Below are 18860 nucleotides of genomic sequence, written 5' to 3' on the forward strand. Positions count from 1 at the left end.
ACCTTATCTAAAGAAAGAGTATGGCTTGTGTAGCCGTTCAATTCTTTCATGAAGAAACTTCGAAGTGAATCAGTTCCGTTAAAACTTCTGTCTCAATTGGATCTCTGCTGCCCTCTGTTCATGTTTGCATTTGAAACATCAGCCACTAGACTGATACAGTAGAATAAAGATGTACAAAAGTAGTTCGGAGAAACATGGTGCTCACCTGTGTCTGCTATCTGACGGTCAAACGTTTAAGTGAATTAAGTATTCAAACGCCCTTTCAAGCAGACGAATGGTCTTAATATCGATGGTGAGGCGAGCTTGGTATTAAGTGGATGTAAAATATATCACGCACATATTGGCAATTAATCTATGAATGTTCCTCTTACAAAATCTTATTGAAATAGTTTGTGGGGTTGGACTGTAGATAGCAGTGTCTTCAGACCGAGTCCAACGACTGGGCGTGAACATTTGTGTTACACTACTAGACCAAGAACAGGGGTCAAGTGACTTAGAAGCAGACAAAACTCACAACTGTGAACATTTTGTCAGATGTATATTTCAATAATGTTTAAGTTAGAGGAATACACCACAAATTGTAACCAATGCATGATGACAAGTACAGACAGTACAAAAGACAACAGCAAGAAATTGGGTGTTAAACAATTAACCGATCATAAAAAATAACTGTTATTCATTTGAGGACGGAAATGATAACAAACGTTTCGACTTGTGATTAAGAAACTTGCGTGAACCTTGGACTGTGATTTAATATTTTAGACTAAGTTTTGTATAAAAGCACCAGTATAAGGATCGACACCATAAGGATATGAGGGTGCAAACTTGTCAAGGGACTGAATTTATAAGGGATACGATGTAAATAATTAGGGACACAACCCACGGTGAACGATATCAAATTGTCAAATGGAAAATAAACTCAACCGACATTACAGTGCTAGAACCGATTAAACTTTTAGAACACGCCTATTTTCACACGAAAGAAACGTGTTTCGTATGTTTTTGAAAATAGAAAACTATTTTTCCTTAAATAGTAATAACCACTTCGTTATGAAAATTGAGATGTTTTATGGTTTTTGTGAGGTAGGAAAATAATTTTTGAATATCAGGCTTCAAAATTATTAACACAGGCGGAGGACATTCAAAGTTAGTTTCCAGTGCCAAGCATTTGAGTATAACCAGAACAAGTTTCTGCCGCCTCTCACCGCTTCAACAGTACGCAGTATGTCAGAGCGTACAGAGCACCATGGTTCCCATTTAGTGCGGCTTGCTTCATAGTGGCGCTGGGGTGCAGGATCAGCTAGCGTCTGCAGATAAGCACATCGCTGTGGTTCATATGCTTTTCATTCCACTCGACATGCAACCGTAAAAAAAAAGGTAAAGCCATTCCTGTAACAGGCCGTGGAGGCCCCATAGGGTTGTGAGACGTTAAGGCTCCCAAATTTTCTAGACAATCGGCTCACAGATGACAGTGAGGTTGTCAGCCTTAAGCGCCGGCCACCCTTTATCCCCAGGAAGATTCCTGGTACTCATTTCTGTTAGAACTCAGTCGACCCCAGGGCCATAGCGAGGCTGGAAGGGTTAGGTTAACCGAAAAACCCAATGACCTCATCGAGAATCGAAACCATGACCATCCGGCCTGTAGCATAGTGGCTGAACTAACTACGCTACTTAATGGTTCAATGAAATCATATNTAATATATACATATATATATATTATTATATGTTATTACATTATATATAATGCTTAACGGTCCAATATGAGAGGAATATTTGGGAATGAATTTCTTTAAAGAATTTCCATATTCAGTATTACTGAGAAAATGTTACAAAGCCAAAGGACTCATGCTAATTTATCTCTGACTGCCTTGCTCATCTACTTTACATAAACCTTTCCTCAGTGGTTCTGAACTGTTCACACGAATCATAAAGCCAGTGTTGACCTTTCTCCTGCTTTAGCTTTCAGCCACACAGCAATATATTTGTCTGGCAATAGTACGTCACGGATACAGAATGAAGATAAATACACTTTTCTGGAGCTTCAAAAGAGCAACTCGAATTCTGGGAGCCGTGTACCTACCCAAAAACTTTTACGTACTTCATCAGTGAAAACTTGTCCCTTCTTCCTAAGGAGGAGACACGTGTAAATGGCTACGGATAAGGGTAAAATTGTAACCATGTTTTGTGCAGCGTGATATTAACACGTATGGAGAATGGAGGTAAATCCCCACTCATCCTTGAGCTCGGTGGTACATGCAGATATGGGTTCGATTTCATATTTCTACCGTTACTCCCGTAGTAAGCGTCTGAGCTACCTGAATGCAACCCAGAGGCGGTCTGGTTGCGGTGGCCTTGTCGGGAATCAAAACCCGGTCATATATCTGTCTTAAGGAGATGTGCAAATGAAACTAATGTCTACACGTTGTCTACATCAATGAGTTGCCAATCCCACACTTCATACATAATAATACCTAGGCGTCTCTGCTTGAAGCTCCAGGAAAGGTTATGTACTCCTTATAACCCACTCGCACTTTTTGTTTCTAAAACAAAGTGCTCTTACTGACATAATTTCCTTTAATTTTGATTTTATTCTTGGTTCAAAATATAAAAATTAAAGCACAGAGGCAATTCTATCTATCCCTATTCACAAATATTCTAATTTAACTGCTAATTACTTATCGGTATTTAACACTGGTCAACACATTTCTTGTTACACAGCCCTTGTTTTGAAGTTAAAGCCCTTATTTTGAAGTTAATGTTCTTTGGCAATATTATTATTTCTCCCACATCCAGAAATTCTGGAGTACAACCAGCAAACTCTTGAATGGCGCGAGATAACTATGAGCTATTTGCACTGGCTAACAGCAACCGGAAAGTTAAGGTGGCCACTCAGCTACAAGCGTCTATATTACAAATACGTGGAGCTTGATCTCACATCCTGCTGGTTTTAATGGCGTGAGGCGCAAAACAAAAGTACGAATTTCTCGGTACAAACTTGCCAACTGTTGCGATGTGCTCCCTGCAGACGTTAGGCAGCTATGCTAATGTAGTGAGGTATAGTGCTCTCCACTGAGGCATGGTTCTCTCTTTCTCTCGTTCGCCATGCACATCGGCAGGGCATCCTGGCAGCTGTCCTGTCTGCACTGCTGGGATCCAAAGATCCCGATCAGGTAGCCACGATGGCCAAACAGGCTGGCGAGGTGAGTGTCCCAACCAGCTTCCTGTCTCTCCGTCTGTATGCATACAACAGCCACACTTGGTTGCGGTCTCTCAAGATTATGCATTTGTTATTTGTTTCTGATGTTGCTACTGTGTGCGACAGAAGATTATGCAGCACTACTTATTAATCGGCAATCACAATGGCCGCGCGGTCTAAAGCATGAAATATCTTCGCTCGCTCGAACACTGGTATCATAGTTTCGAATTCCATTCAAGGCATGGATCTCTCTCTGTTTCTGTTCTGTGTTTGTGTTGTCCTGTGTAGGAAGTAGCCTTGCGACGGCCTGATCTCCCGTCCAAGGAGTCCTACCGACTGCCTAAGATTAAGAAACTGAAGTAAAACGAAGCGTTTCACGGATGCCCTGTGCTTCAACTGGGAGCAACAGGATGATAGATAGACAGATAGGTAGATAGATAGATAGATAGATAGATAGGTACTCGTAGATAGATAGATAGATTTTTTTTTAACTGGTAATGATTTTATTATCAATAACAATAATAACAATAACAGTAAATATAACAATTAACAATGGCTTATACTAAATATAATAGTGCTTTTTACAGTAAAGTTCAAACTTATGTTCTAATATCCCTGCTATTGTCAAATATTTCTTGGTTAAATACAATTCTGTCATTTTGAAGTTTTCCTAAGATATTTTTGTGCATCCAGTATTCTTGAAAGTTCTCCATTTCATTCCTGTAATGGCTTTTGTGCATTTCTATATGCATTCTATACTGTAGCCTTAATNCTTTCTGAAGAACTCTGCTCTATGCAGTTGGTTATTGAACTTCATTTTCCGCCTATTCCTTTAAGTTATGATACATCCAGTAACAGCGGAACAAAGCATTTCGATTCGAACTACCAGACCGAGAGACAATCTATTGTTTTACTAGTCAATGTAGGCCAATGTCTGAACAGTACAATGAAATCAGCCACAGCAGTCATTCTCCAATCTCTTCCTCAGTATTCATCATCATCATCATCATCATCATCATCATCATCATCATCATCATATTTTATTCCAAGTACACAGTTGAGATGGAGTTGCTAAATAAATAATAAATCAATATACTTCCATAATATGTGGATGCCTGGTAATGAGTTAAGTAGAAACTTGTCGCAATAATATAATGTCACGTGTAGGGATGTGCGTGACTTATGAGACGGGTTCTGGATTCGATCATTGTACTATTTATTGACACCTTATACACTCAACTCGGAACTACAAGTAATTACAGAGCTATTGTTGTTCTACACACGTTTCAGTTCACTGTTACACGCGCACTAGGGTTCTCAGTCTTCACTAGTCGTATAATAACAATCTCACTGTCAATTCAAATCACATATGAAGTCTTCTTTTCATAGCCTAATTCCTTTCGTGCCATTATTCTGCAACTGACAATTCCGAAGAATCGACTCAATTCAATTCCTTTTTTTTCCCAGGCACATATCCTGGCAGGCTGGCATCTCGAAACTCGACTCGACTACGACTTCTAAGCCGACCTCTTCTTTATAACCACTTTGCACGGACCATGCAGAAAATACAGCCTCTCTATTGTTGGGAAGGCGTGTTTATAGTGCCGTCACATAGCAAAAGAATTACTCAGTTGTTACTTGCGTATTCGTTGCTGCTGAATGTGTTTACCGAGTCGTTGCCTAGCAAAGAACGTCTAATCTTACTTCACTATTCCGGCTTTCGGGCCGCTTTACAAAAGTGTAAACCTAACCTCACTTGTTACCACGTCCATATATTTCGGACACAAATCCAATGTTACGAAGCTAACAGTAACATTACCATAGATGACAGAACAAAGAGACAAGACTTATTTTCATTCCTCACGAAACTGTAACTTCATTACTCTGCAACCAGCCAATTGCCAGGTCACAGATAAGGCCCCAAAAATGACATTGTACTCCGTGAGGTAAACAACATTAAAATGGGCCGTTTCATAACTGAGACGGTTAGAAGCCCTTCATCCACCACGGCGGCCCGGGTTTCATCCAAGGTCAGATAATGTGAGATTTGTCGTGGGAAAAGTACTAGGGCAGGATTTCTACGAGTACTTCCGTTTTCCATGCCAATTCTCATTCGTTAAATAAGCACCTAAAAAAAAAACTCCGTGATTTCAGTCCGCAAGAGAACTATACCAACCGAGCGACCGGCGCTTCTCGATGAAGTTTTAGGTGCTTTTTTTTTTTGTTGTTGTATAGCACCTAAAAACAAACTGAAATTAAAAAAGCTGTCGATACTAAATATAATCTGTACTTAATAACTGATGAAGTCCGATAAACTTCACGTAGAGAAGCGTTCATGTTGAAACAAAATTATTTAAATTCTATCTGTAAATTTTCCACCAGACTACAAGACATTAACCTTCCAGCAGATATTGCATTTAAATAAAATTAGCCAAGCTTCCTGTACGGACCTTGCCAGATATAAGTTACCACACAGATTCACGGTGAAGTTCTCATGGTGCTGAACGCAGGGATGTGATGTCGTGTAGTCTGACATATGAATACTTATCTACCAAACTGCACGGTGTCACTTTATAAAAATACGTTCTCTACCTAAGCCGAAAGGTCGCGGGTTCGATTCCCGATGAGGTCATTGTTTTTTTTCAATTGGCCTAATCCTTCCAGCCACATTGTGGCCCTGGAGTCGACTCAGCATTTTAACAGAAATGAGTACTAGGAATCTTCCTAGCGGCGAAGGGTGGCGGGCGCGTGTGGCTGACAACCTCACCGCCATCTGTGAGCCTAGCGTCTCGAAAATATTGGAGCCTCGACGTCTCACAACCCCATGGGCCTCCATGTCCTGTTACAGGGAGAGATTTACCTTTTTTATCTTCACTTTTAATATTCTGTAAAAAGAACCAACAATGGATGGCCGGATTATGGACTGAGCTTCAGTTCTCGGAAGTCTGAACTGATATTAAATGACGCCTCTTGGGAGCAGAATAGTTCTGACAGCACAGCTTTGCCGGTGGTGGGTTGTGGGTAGACATTCCAACCGGGCGTCTTTACACTGCTGTCCGACAGAAGTGTCAAGCTTTGAAGAATCAGGAATTCTATAACACGGGTAATGCAATAAATGAGATATATTGTAGTATAGGCTATTTTCCAATGTTAAACAAATCCCTGACGCACGTACACTATAGGCAGAAAATTTAAAAGCCCGAGAGAAGCCATGGAGAACACAAAAAATAAGAAGTTCGGGGAAGAACTAACCTTTTACTTTTCATTGGTATGACAGGGACCCCATAGAAAACAAACAAGTAATGTGGGCACACAAATGACCCATTGCCTAACAATGGTAGGGATCACACACAGACAGCAAGATAATCTCATAAACAAGACGTTCTAGGAAGAACTAATCGCTTATTTTTCTTTCATATGACACAGGTCGTATAGAAAACCAAAAATCAGGAAGGACACACACACGGCAAGGTGATTTCATAATCCCCATAAGAAACGTGTTGGGGATTACATAGATAGAAAAACAGACACGAACGGATATACAGACAGGCAGACAGACAAATAGATTACATCACAAGCCTTTTATATTTTTTCAAAATAAGGAAGGAAGGTAAAATGGTTATTAAAAATGAATAAAAAAAGAATAATAGTATAATATTTAAATAAAAATATAATGATCAGATGCATATGAATTTTGCGCCTGTAAGTATATAGACGCATTATGAAGACTGCTGTCTTCAGGGATGTGACAGTGTGTAGTTTAGTAGGCAGGTACCATGGTTTCGAAGGAAAGTGAAGACTCCGCCTTCAGAATAAAGGAGATTTCTTTGGAAAAGTGACTTCCTGAAGATGGAGGCATTATATTACTCCGAAACAATGGCACTAACCCACCAAGCTACAAAGTTTCATAACACAGAGGGCAGTAATATTCATGCTAATCGGGTGAGGGCCCCAAAATTCACACTAGGTACACTATTAACTGTTACATATATCGTCCAACTTCGGGAATATCGACAAACGAAAATGGGGAGTACCATAGAGCGTTGTATTGTATATAGTCTCAAATGTATACCACAGAATATAAAAAATTACATTCAGTGTGCATTAATTTCCTGCGACATCGTGACTCAAAGGAATATTTACCAGAAACGTGAACTATAAATCCACGTCAAGAAACAAATAAAATTGTTGTTCCCCTTTATATTAAAGCCAAATAATAATACATTCCGCAATATCAATTACGAAACGTCACCCATTACTTTCACAGATACTGTACTGTTTCCTACGAGGCACGACATTCTAAATTCGCCATCTGTGGAGAACTCTTAAAACTAACTGTGGAACACACATATACTTCCGTGACGAATTTAGTGTCGCATCACTGAATAAGGTATATAAATGCTTCTGGTTAGGTTTACAACACTCTTACGCCTCCTGCAATTGTATATCAGCTTTAAATGATTAATTTTATGAAGATATTATGTAACACTTGAGAATATAAACCAGCAGACAGCATATGGCAAATAACGTTTCCTGCAGTGTAAGAACATATCCTGTCACAACAGTAACAAGTTACAAAAATAATATAAATCATGGCTACCCGACTTCAAATAAATGAGGGAACAAGTGTTCTTGTGTCACATCATAAAGCTAGCCATATGTAGACAGCAGTACGAAACACGTGTCTCCCTCCAGTCACCAGGCTAGTAATCAAACGAATACAATCCAAGACTGCGGGTTTTAAACATTCATATGAATTAACTAAACTATAATATTAAATAAAAGATATTGACGTGGTGCCCAAAGATCGTCCACCACTCCTCCTACCGTCCCTTCCTGCGCTTCCGTCACTCTACCCCAGTTCTCTTATCATATGGCTGAATTACTGGTCGCACAGGGTTAGGAGGGGGCATCAATGAAATGGTACAGGCCCTTCCTTACCCCCACCACCCGTGACAATTCTTTCGCCGACGCAACTATAGCTAACATACAAGTATAATCTGAATAAATGAAGAGAACATCAAACACGATTTAGTATTTACAGTTTCAGTTAATGTTGCCTTATCTCCTCGTCGCTCACTTACATTACATTACTGACTTCTTGGAACTGAACCCTCTTTCAGAAACTGCCAGTTGTGCAGTTACGCAAGAACTCCCCAACATTTTATGCAACATGAAGTTTCATTACCGTGTTCAAAAGAGCCATTCACTGGTTCCTATCCTGAGTCAGAGCAATCGAGTCTACACCGCCCCATCATATCTCTCTAACATACATTTTAATATTACACACCCATCTAAGTCTTGATCTTCCTAGGAGTCTCTTTCCTCCTGGCTTTTCTACCGATATCCTATATGCATTCCTCTTATTCCAAATTCGTGTTACATGCCTTGCCCATCTCATTCCCATTGATTTGATCATTCTAATTATACAAGTAATTCTGTTTGGAATTTGCGTGGTTGAACAACACCACAGTGAGATCATGTGGGACTTGTGGACCAAGTGATACTGGTGTGGGGCTCCTACGAGTACTTCGGTTTCCCCTGCCAATTTTCATTCTATCAACTATTTCAAATTCATTAATCATCCTACCATGGGCCATATATACATATTATCTATTGACAGCGTCGTTAAGTATCTAATTAAAAATGAATAAACCGTTATGATAGCGGGTATGGAAATTGACTTTAACATTCATACCTTGGTATACTAATTGGTCATAGGGTTCCCGACACAGGACAGATTATTTATAATCCATAGATAATTGAGCATATTCGAAAGTTCTTACGGATTCGAAATTACACTCATGATTACAATGGCCGTGGCAGTCACACGTTGTCATAAAACGAATATCGAGACGAAATCGGACATGTTACCGTCTAGTCATAAATGTGTAGAGGTCAGATCTGGGTCCCAGAACATGCGTTTCTGCTTGGATATCGTCTCTAAAAAAAGTTAAAGCCGTCCCTGTAACAGGCCGTGGAGACCCATAGGTTTGTGAGACGTCGAGGCACTCGCATTTTCTAGACAATCGGCCTAGAGATGGCGGTGAGATTGTCTGCCTTACGCGCCGGCCGGCCCCCCTTTACTGTCAGGAAGATTATTGGTTCTCATTTCTGTTAGAGGCTGAGTCGACCCGAACGGAAGGATTAGGCCAATTGAAATATTTAATGACCTCATCGGGAAACGAACCTGTGACCTTCCGGTTTGTAGCACAGTGCCTCAACCAACTACGCTTCCGCGTGCCCAGAATGCCAAAGGTAAAAAGGTATAGCTATCACTGTAACAGGCCGTGGAGGCTCATAGGGTTGTGAGACGTCGAGGCTCCCACATTTTCGAGAAAGTCGGGTCACATATAGCGGTGAGGCTGTCAGCCTTAAGCGCCGGCCACTCTTTATCCCAAGGAAGATTCCTGGTACCCACTTCTATTAGAGGCTGAGTCGACCCCAGGGCTACAGTGCGGCTGGAAGGATTAGGTCAATTGAAAAATCCAATGATTTCATCGGGGTCGGAACCCGCGATCTGAAGACTGGTAGCATAGTGCCTATGGGGTTTACACCTCCGAACATCCCTACTATTCGTTACATTCTGAATCTTAAAGAAAACGCAAAGATGAAAGAAAAATCCGTGAAAATTTTTTTTTTAAATATCACAGACAAGAACGACTGTTACTGGTTGAACATTTACCCATTTAATTAATTTATTTATTTACTTGTTTGGTGTGTTTATTATACATCTATTTATTTTATTGCTAGTGGGCTAGGACTGAGTCCCTTGTACTGCGGCCACTTCTGGCCTATTGTACCAGCCCCAGATGATAGGTGAGGGTGATTGTGGAGCAATTGGTGGAACGAAGATCGGCAAGAGAAACCGAAGTACTCGGAGAAAACCTTCCCCAGCGCCACTGGGTATATGGCGCCGAATGATAGGAAAATTAGTGAATAAGGAATTGAAAGGGGTCAAAAAGGAAACTATCGTAGCTCAATTTTAGGTACTGTCTCGGAATTTGCCTGGTTTAACTGGAGTAAAACCACGAAACCTCATACATGATATCCTGTCTCCGGGTTGAGCGCATTTATCGAGATATGGCCTAAGTATTTAACAAGACGTGAACTAGTTTAGAGTTATATATGAACAAAGTGCTGTTGGAAATTAACACAAAGTTCTGATAAAATGAGGATCACGAATTAAAATTAGTTAAACCGTTAGAGGAGACGGATACAGGGTTTATACCTCAATACGGCAAAAAATCGAACCCGCGACCTTTTGGCTTGTACCATAGAGCCTCAATACTGTAAGCTACCGCGTGCCCTATATACATCAGTATCTAACTCAATATTTCACCTCACGATTATTTACGGTTCCATTTGATTCCCAGAACGGCTTCTGTTTACTTGGAGTTAGCAACGAAAATACTAAAATATGATTAATATTAGATCTAAGGGTCTCAAGGTGATGACTGTGAAGGTTACCATCTTCTGGGTTGTAACGCCATGTAGTTTGGTAATGTCCACCGACGTTAAAAAGAGGAACGTATGACCCCCATCTTCAGGGTCGAAGAGTAAGCCAAAAAGAAATTACGAATAAACAGGCGACAAGCAGATCATGATCACGGAGGCAATAAATTCCGATGAAACATCCGGTGGAGTTTGACCGTACTACATGACGTAACAACTCAAAACATAGGTACTCCGCATGGTCAGCACTAATGCGTTAGCTATTACTAAGAGCCCAATAGCAGCAGAATGTGATACATTTCACTTTGCAGTTTATCAACATCGTCGTGAATCTGTTGGACGCCCTCAAGACTTCCTTCAGTCACCGATCCATGGCGGCGCGCTCGCTGGGTAAGAAGGACTCTGTTTCTGAAGCAGCGATGGCAGGGCTGTCATTGCTCAAGGTATGGACAAAATATTCACTTGAACACGGAAATTCATGTCTCGTCAGTATTTGGAAACAAAGTGCTCAGGGTAATATTTGGACATTAAGATACCGGTATTACATAAGCAGACTCAAGGTGACTTGTCTTCCTCTACTCACACCAATTGTCGGTTAAATTCTTTCTTTCTGCACACATAATATTCCACGAGGAAAGGTAAATATTCGGGGGGGTCACAGTATCGGTCATTCTAAGCAAAAGTTTGTATATGTACGAGTAAATGTGTCATATTCGGAACGATTTCCGAGATAGAGCTAGTTCACTGTACAGACGAGCAACACGCCATGTCCTCACACGAGTTGCACCGAGATAGAGCTATGTCACTGTACAGTACACTGTACACTGTAGAGACGAGCAACACGCCATGTCCTCACACGAGTTGCACCGAGATAGAGCTATGTCACTGTACAGTACACTGTACACTGTAGAGACGAGCAACACGCCATGTCCTCACACGATTTGCAAAGTGCATTGATGTTGCCGGCGGAATTTTCAGAAATGTATTATACTAAGTAAACTGTACTAACTTTGTCACTTGAGCAATAAGTACCGGTATTATTAACAGAAGGTAATATCTTTTTCTTATCAACAGTTTTGGAAGTGTACAGTGAAATAGGTCTATCTCGGAAAACGTTCGGAACAGGACACATGTATATATACAATTTTTTGCTTTGAATAACCAAAACTATCACCTCCACAATATTGACCTTACCACGTGGGACATTCTGTATACCCACCTCCCCTCATTCTGGGTTCTCGGTTTCTTATTGATGTTGACGGAGGGGAGATGCGCAGTGTAGGTAGGTAGTAAGGAGGCGAAATTAAATCATTAACATCAGTGTTCATTTTTCCCTGACTTAAATGTAGTATTTACAATAGTGAAATCTTAAAGGGTACAACTTTGTGGGAATAAAAACACATGGGATATCGTGGAATGTGGGTGAGAATTATGATACGACGCTATGAGCAGCTCGACTTCGTGTCGTGGAATGTGGGTAAGAATTATGACACGACGCTATGATCAGCTCGACTACTTGTCGTGGAATGGTGATGACGTGGATGATGAGATCGTGGCGCAGTCGCAGTACTGTCCCGGCGTTTGGCTCGAAGGAACTAAGAAAATCATGATAACATTTGTCGGAATTGTTGGTGTTCCGGCCAAGATTCGAACCCAGTACCTCCTACACAAATCTAGAGAATTGCCGCTATAACAGCCACCTAGGTATTAAACAATTGTTTTAACAACCTCTAATTTTAATTATCAGGCAAAGAGACGAGACCTGTTAGGAAATCTGTATTTGACGCCGAATGTTTCATGCTGCAGGGTTACGTTCGGTCGCTGAAGACAAATGACGACAACTGCATGCTGAAATACGTTTGTGAGGCGAACAGAGAATGCTCGGCCGACACGCATGGCGCCATCTACTGTCAACTGGGAACGTAAGTATCTAAGTGAACCATAATTACTTCGCTGTTACTGCTTTTCTTTTTTTGTTAAAGCAATGGGTTCATAAATATACTGTCATGTAATATGTGTGACTATAGACGGGGTTTGAATAGCTGAATAGATTTACTGACCACTTACATGTCGTAACTGAAAATAACACTATCGCTATTTCCATACTTTACAGTTCACTAAAGCACACTCTAGTGTCCTCAGTCTGTTACTAGACGTTTCCTGGTAACGGCTATAATAATTGCTGTTCCTCTCTTCACAAATTCCCGTACAGAACTGACAACTAACCTTCTCCGTTTCGATACGGACCATGTAGAAAACACAGCTCTTCCATTGTTGTAGTCCAATTGTTGCATTATTTAGAATCTGCTATCTAGCAACGGACGTTTTTTCGTTGTTACTTCCGCGGGATCGTGTTTACCGAGCCGAAATGGCCCTGGTATATCCGCCAATCTCGCGGTCGTTGCATAGCAACGGCTCTACACGCTAGAATATTTATCCAACCACAGAACAAACTGAATCTAAATTACTCGTTGAACATACCGCTCCTGAACCATGCTATCACGTGTTGCCAGTTACGAGACAAAAACGCAAGTACAGTTATTTAATTCTTATCTCCAGGTACGCAGCAAGTTTCGTGCTAGAGAGGTCAACTTCGTCGCCATTCGACGCGTTTTACGAAGCAGGACGTCGTGGGCGTAGCGGAGAAGATTGTCGGCAAGTGTACTTATCCTGCAACGAAATCTAAACCGTGTCTTCCATCACATCACTATTGTCACCATCATCATTGCAGTCATCATAAATGTATCGATATTAAAATAATAGGTAAAATTATTACATTATTCTGCCTAAATAAAATTTATTTCTCGACAGGATTGTTAGAAATGGAAAGGAAACAGGGCTGATAAATTGGCAGAATATGTCGTATTATATCTACAACAGTTAAGAAAGACTATTGTTGAATTTCAAAATGCATGAACTCTAAACTAGAAAAAATAAGAACCAGTAAATGCACCAGAAATTTTAAAAGTGATGCAAAAAAATATAAAATCATCAGAAATATTGCTATTCAAATCCGACAGTAGGGTTTGAAACTGAATTGTGCTTAATAAATTACTCAATACGCACCTACAGAAATTCTGTTAAACTTATTATAATTGTGTCCTTCTTCACAGTACACAAGCACACAGCAAAATTTTGATGTTTTATATTACTGTACACAACAGACGAATCACACACACACACACTTCACGCTATTTATTTATAACTTAATAATTTATTAGGTTTTAGATACTGCAGTTGCTCTTATAGAAGTTTCATCTCTTTTGTGGTTATCCACATTCCATTATTAGACGCTTATACCATTGTTGCTAATAATGCACTGTTATATTATAATGTATTAGATGTACAGGTTAATGGCGAGTAAAAACGATGACAATATTCTATATTGATTTATTTGTAAGAAAAGAAATTGTTTTGGGGGAGGTTGTAGCTACGGGATAAACGGATTTTACAAATGGAATGGTTAAAAAAGACTTCAAACACTTTAATGAATTCGGAAAAACTTTCAAAACTTATAAAGTTCGACCTGGAGTGCTCCCCTCCGTAAGGATGTTTCCAGCTCAGGTATCCACAAGATTGCTGGCTTGTGGGGGGTAGTGGGTCAGCCTATAATCTGCCAGTAAGAGTTCAGATATCTTCAATTAACATTCCAGTATGAGTAGAATTATATTCAACATGTTCACAATTTAAGCGTAATTCTTAGAAACGACGATAATTTCTGATTTCAAAATACCCCTTCGAAAATAAAGAAGCAGCCCAAACATATTCGCTCTTCAAAAGACTGTACACTCTTGTCACACCAGCGGTGTTGCTTCACCACAGAGAGATCACTGGGACGCAGAAATGCCAACATTACTGAAAGTACAGTACTTACACGTGACGTAACGTTGGCAACTGGCTGGCTCACTCTTAGTCTTAAGAATATTTCATTTTCAGTTATAAAATAAGTAAGAATTACTATTAAGTTAAGAAATTTTATGGCGGGCATGTACTTGACTGATATAAACCTAATTGTTATCGTGTAATACAGCGAGAAAGAGATGTGTGTTTGTTTCTAAAGAATATGAGAAGGGGGAATAGATAATATTATAATAAGCAGGGAACTGTGTAAGTATGAATGCATGACAATGAATGCAACTGAAGTGCGTGGATGCTTGAAAACTTTTTAATGAAATAATATGTGATTTCTTTGTAAAACTGCATAGATTTATATTAATAAATATTTTCCACTTAATTTGACTTCAATGATGTTCCCGCGCTTAAACCTTGTTTTCTCGACACGTTGGGGTCTTTCCATCGATTCATAAGATTTATCAACGGAGACAAAAAATAATTCTGTTTGAACTTCAATGACCAATCTGACCAATCCAACGTGAATTCCAATTTCCAGGAACTGCATTATAAAAAGTTACATATAAATTGTGTAAAACATTAGCTAATTGTTTCTGACCACATTTATATAGGGCGCAGGGCCTACATTTGACAATCAAGTTCCTTCCGTCAAATGTGACACTTTTTTAAGTTTTCCACCTCGTCACCACCTGCCTTACATGTTTCGGCTCACCACGGAGCCATCATCAGAGGCNCATTTGCATATTTCTTTCATATCCCATAGTCAAACCTCGCTACTACTGATTAATGGGGAGATAGGTCATCAGGATTAATGAAACAAAATATAGCCCTAAAAACAACTTATGAAATAAATAAATGGAAAACTTAATAATATATACGACGTTAATTAAAATAAATAAAAAAGTCACTGCAATAATTCCTCCCTGTGTCAAAAGCTGAAATCCAGAGTCTCCTTCATCCGGCTCAAGCCAATCTTGGATATTCTCTTCCGAGGTTTCAGTCTCTTCAACTGCCCTCAACACAGCCTGAAAGTCCGCTTGCTCTAATCACTGACAAATGGAAGTAAAACAGCTGTAATGGATGTAATAGGCTTTCGATGTATATCACTAGGTAGCAGCACAATCCAACTGTATGACACTTAAGGTAGGAGACACGCATGCGTATGTTCAGAGGCTGGTTTCAGTAGTCAGAATGGCGACCGTACTTGAGTGTACTAACGAAGAGCAGTGTGTGTGTGAGCAAAGGGTTTACTGCAAAGAATGTTCATAAAGAAATCTTTCCTATTTACGGTGGAAAGTGTATGCCATGTAAAGCTGTTCAAAACTTGGCCGAGAAATTCTCTCAAGGACGTTCGAAAGTCGCAGATGATGCCCGACCAGGTGCGGACGTGGCTGAAACAGCAGTCAAAAGACTTCTATGCTGCGGGTTTTGACGCACTGGTAAAGCGATGGGGCAGTTGTATTATTGATCAAAGAGGATAAGTCGAGAAATAAATTTATTCCTAAATTCTAATATCACATTTTTTATATCACTTTTAGAGCCAATTTACTGATTCTCCCTCCTCATCACGGATTTGTAAGAGTTCAGTTAGGTCCAATTACCAGTTCAAACCCCGTCTATAATCAGTCCATCACATGCCATCATCATCATCCTCCCGTAACGTCGTTCTCCCAAGTTTCTCTCACTTTTTCTCCCGCCAAAATCCTAGTGACATGACAAGCCGTTCATAGTCTCCTAGATATGAATATCCTAATAATTCTGAGAGACCTGCACAAATGCAGAAGTTCCTCATCACGTAATATATTAAATTTTCCATTCCTTTTTTTTTTTCAACCACGATAATTTTCCTGCTCATCTTGCGTTCAACTGGGATAACTACCCTGGCCACTGAGCTTCATTCGAAGTTGTGACTATGAATGCCCTATCTTTTGGGATATAACGCCGTGTAGTAGGGTAGAAGTCCACCGACATTTCTAAGGAACTCATTCTTCCTATCTTCAGAGCTCATTCTGCTTGTTTCTGACTTCTTGTCTGACTCTTCGACTCTGAATATCGAGGAAGTATGTTCTTCCGAAACGTCGGTAGACTTCTGCCCTGAAGATAGTACTCTTAATATCCTTCGAAAAAACTGAGTTGACCGTTTTATTGCCTGACACACGTCAGGTTTCCAGCAACCAGGAAGAGCCGACATGGTTCTTGGGCAAAGCAATGTTCAGGTCCAAGTGACGCGGTTGCTAGGCGCGACTTCGGTTAACGTGGAAGTGAGTACAGTTGTGTTCCAAGTCTCGGCGAATTCTGTTCAACAGTGAAGAGCTGAAATGTGAGTACTCTCGCTGTGTCATTGTCAACTTGCAATTATCAGATCCGTCAAATATACAAGGTTAAGGGCATCCTTAACCACGATCATAAGAATCATGGTCACTGATTAAAGTTTTATCCTGTTCCGGTTACAAAAACTAAATACAACTGTTTCTTCCAATTTTCTGTCGGATATCCCTGGCACCTTTCGGTTTACAGTGATGTAGCATTTCGGGTTTCGATTTTCAATTCTTCTTCTTAATGTTCCAGCCATTTATATGTTAGATTTTATTTTCCATTGTCGTGTTAGTGATAAGGTGGCGTCTGAAATTCAATTGAGTTTTATTTTGAAGTTTCTCCCAAGGTCTGCGTCCTTGTGAGCGCAGACTAACAAACATCTCTGATAAAAATATATCTGAATGGCTTCTATATATGATGTCACAGTATGTACGTATGTTATTGAGTGACGCATCGAAGTCGTTGCGCGGTTAACGCAATCTGTTAGACACTGAGAGAACTACGTGCTGTGTTGGAGCAGGAACGCACATACACATTAAACAGGTTTTTAAGAACAACATAAGATTAACATCCAACACCATATGTTGCACTAAATATTCTTACCACAAGAGTTCCGAACTAGAATCTGTACGTTCTATTGCAAAACTCGAGGCATGGCAAAGAGTTGTACTCGTATAAATAAAAATTTGAAGAAATCCTGCAATGCCGAGTAAAGGTAAGTCGACTATTTACAGATAATATGTAAAGCGTAAAGCTATCCTTGTAACATGTCGTGAAGATCCATAGATTTGTGAGACGTCGAGACTTCCACATTTTCTAGACAATCGGCTCACAGATGGCTGTGAGGCTGTCAGCCTTACGCGCCGGCCGCCATGTACTCCAAGAAATATTTCCGGTACTCATTTTTGTTAGAGGCTGAGTCGACTCCAGGGTCATAGTGCGGCTGGCCGCACGGCCACTGCAATTGATGTGTATGATAACAGAACCTGAAAACAAACATCCGGCTTCCCTTGAAGACACTTCTGTCTGGCTGATGCATGAAATCTTTATTTAGGTTTCCAGTTGTTAGCAATAGCAAACGAAGCATCGCAGTTAGGCATGTGAAATTTGAAGTTCAGGTACATCGTACAGTAGGGTAAAGTTGTCCCTGTGCCCATCTCATTGAGCACTACGCCATGAAGAAGTATGGAGGACTGGATATATAGATCCACACTTTCTTGACCTCGGTACTTGTTGGAGGTGAGTGGTCAGCTACACACTCAGGGGAAAGAACCCCCGGTACCCGCTGGATAGGAGGCTTGGTGGACCTCAGAGCCGGTCTGGACGACGTGGAAAAGAGACAATTCGTGACCCCACCGGGAATGGAACTCTGAACCCTCGGTCTTCCCGCTCGTAGCCAATCGCTATACCGACTGAGCTACCCGGCTCCTAGATCATATAGAGTAAACCCTCGCTAATCCGGAGTAACTGGGGGAGGGGAGAGGTCATCCGTTTTAAACAATAATTCGAAAAGTTTGGGCACAAATAAATGGAAAATTTAATGACACAAGGACTATTGATGAAAATAAATAACAAAATATCACTTTAGATCCTTTATTTAAAAATTATAAAAAGACAATACATTTATTCATCGAGAGAAGACTCAGAAGTTGTACTTGTTTTTGAACGTAATAATGCAGATTTGAAGAAATTGTCCAAATTTTGTCTGATCAGGCAAGTGACTCGTCTGCCTCATTAAATATCATATGTCTTTTAAAGTAAGTATTCAGTTGTGAACAGCATTTTTCATATTTCGATCAGGATTATCCGACAAAATCAAAACTTCGTAATTTTAGTCCGTAAGGGAACTATACCGACCGAGCGACCGCCGCTTTTCGGCGAAGTTTAGTGCCAACTTTTGAGGATAGAGGATGTCGCGTGGTCAGCGCAACGAATTCCCAAGACCGGTAATTTCGGTTTTCTAGACCGGAGCCGCTATTTCCTTGAAATAGCTCCTCAATTGTCATCACGAGGCTGAGTGGATCCCGTTCCAGTTGATTGA

General features: G+C 40.3%; 1 protein-coding gene across 1 annotated transcript in view; it reads left to right on the top strand.

Annotated features, from left to right (window-relative positions):
• The window catches only part of LOC111871723, a 52789-nt gene extending 37969 nt beyond the window's left edge, over window positions 1-14820 (top strand). The window contains exons 5-8 of the mRNA XM_023865016.2: window positions 3117-3200; window positions 10963-11094; window positions 12458-12573; window positions 13211-14820. Of these exons, the coding sequence (XP_023720784.1) occupies window positions 3117-3200; window positions 10963-11094; window positions 12458-12573; window positions 13211-13337 (459 nt within the window). The 3' untranslated portion in view covers window positions 13338-14820. The remainder of the gene's footprint in view (window positions 1-3116; window positions 3201-10962; window positions 11095-12457; window positions 12574-13210) is intronic.
• The last annotated feature ends 4040 nt before the right edge of the window (window positions 14821-18860 follow it).

Source organism: Cryptotermes secundus, unplaced genomic scaffold, assembly GCF_002891405.2.
Source record: "Cryptotermes secundus unplaced genomic scaffold, Csec_1.0 scaffold514, whole genome shotgun sequence".
Classification (NCBI taxonomy): domain Eukaryota; kingdom Metazoa; phylum Arthropoda; class Insecta; order Blattodea; family Kalotermitidae; genus Cryptotermes; species Cryptotermes secundus.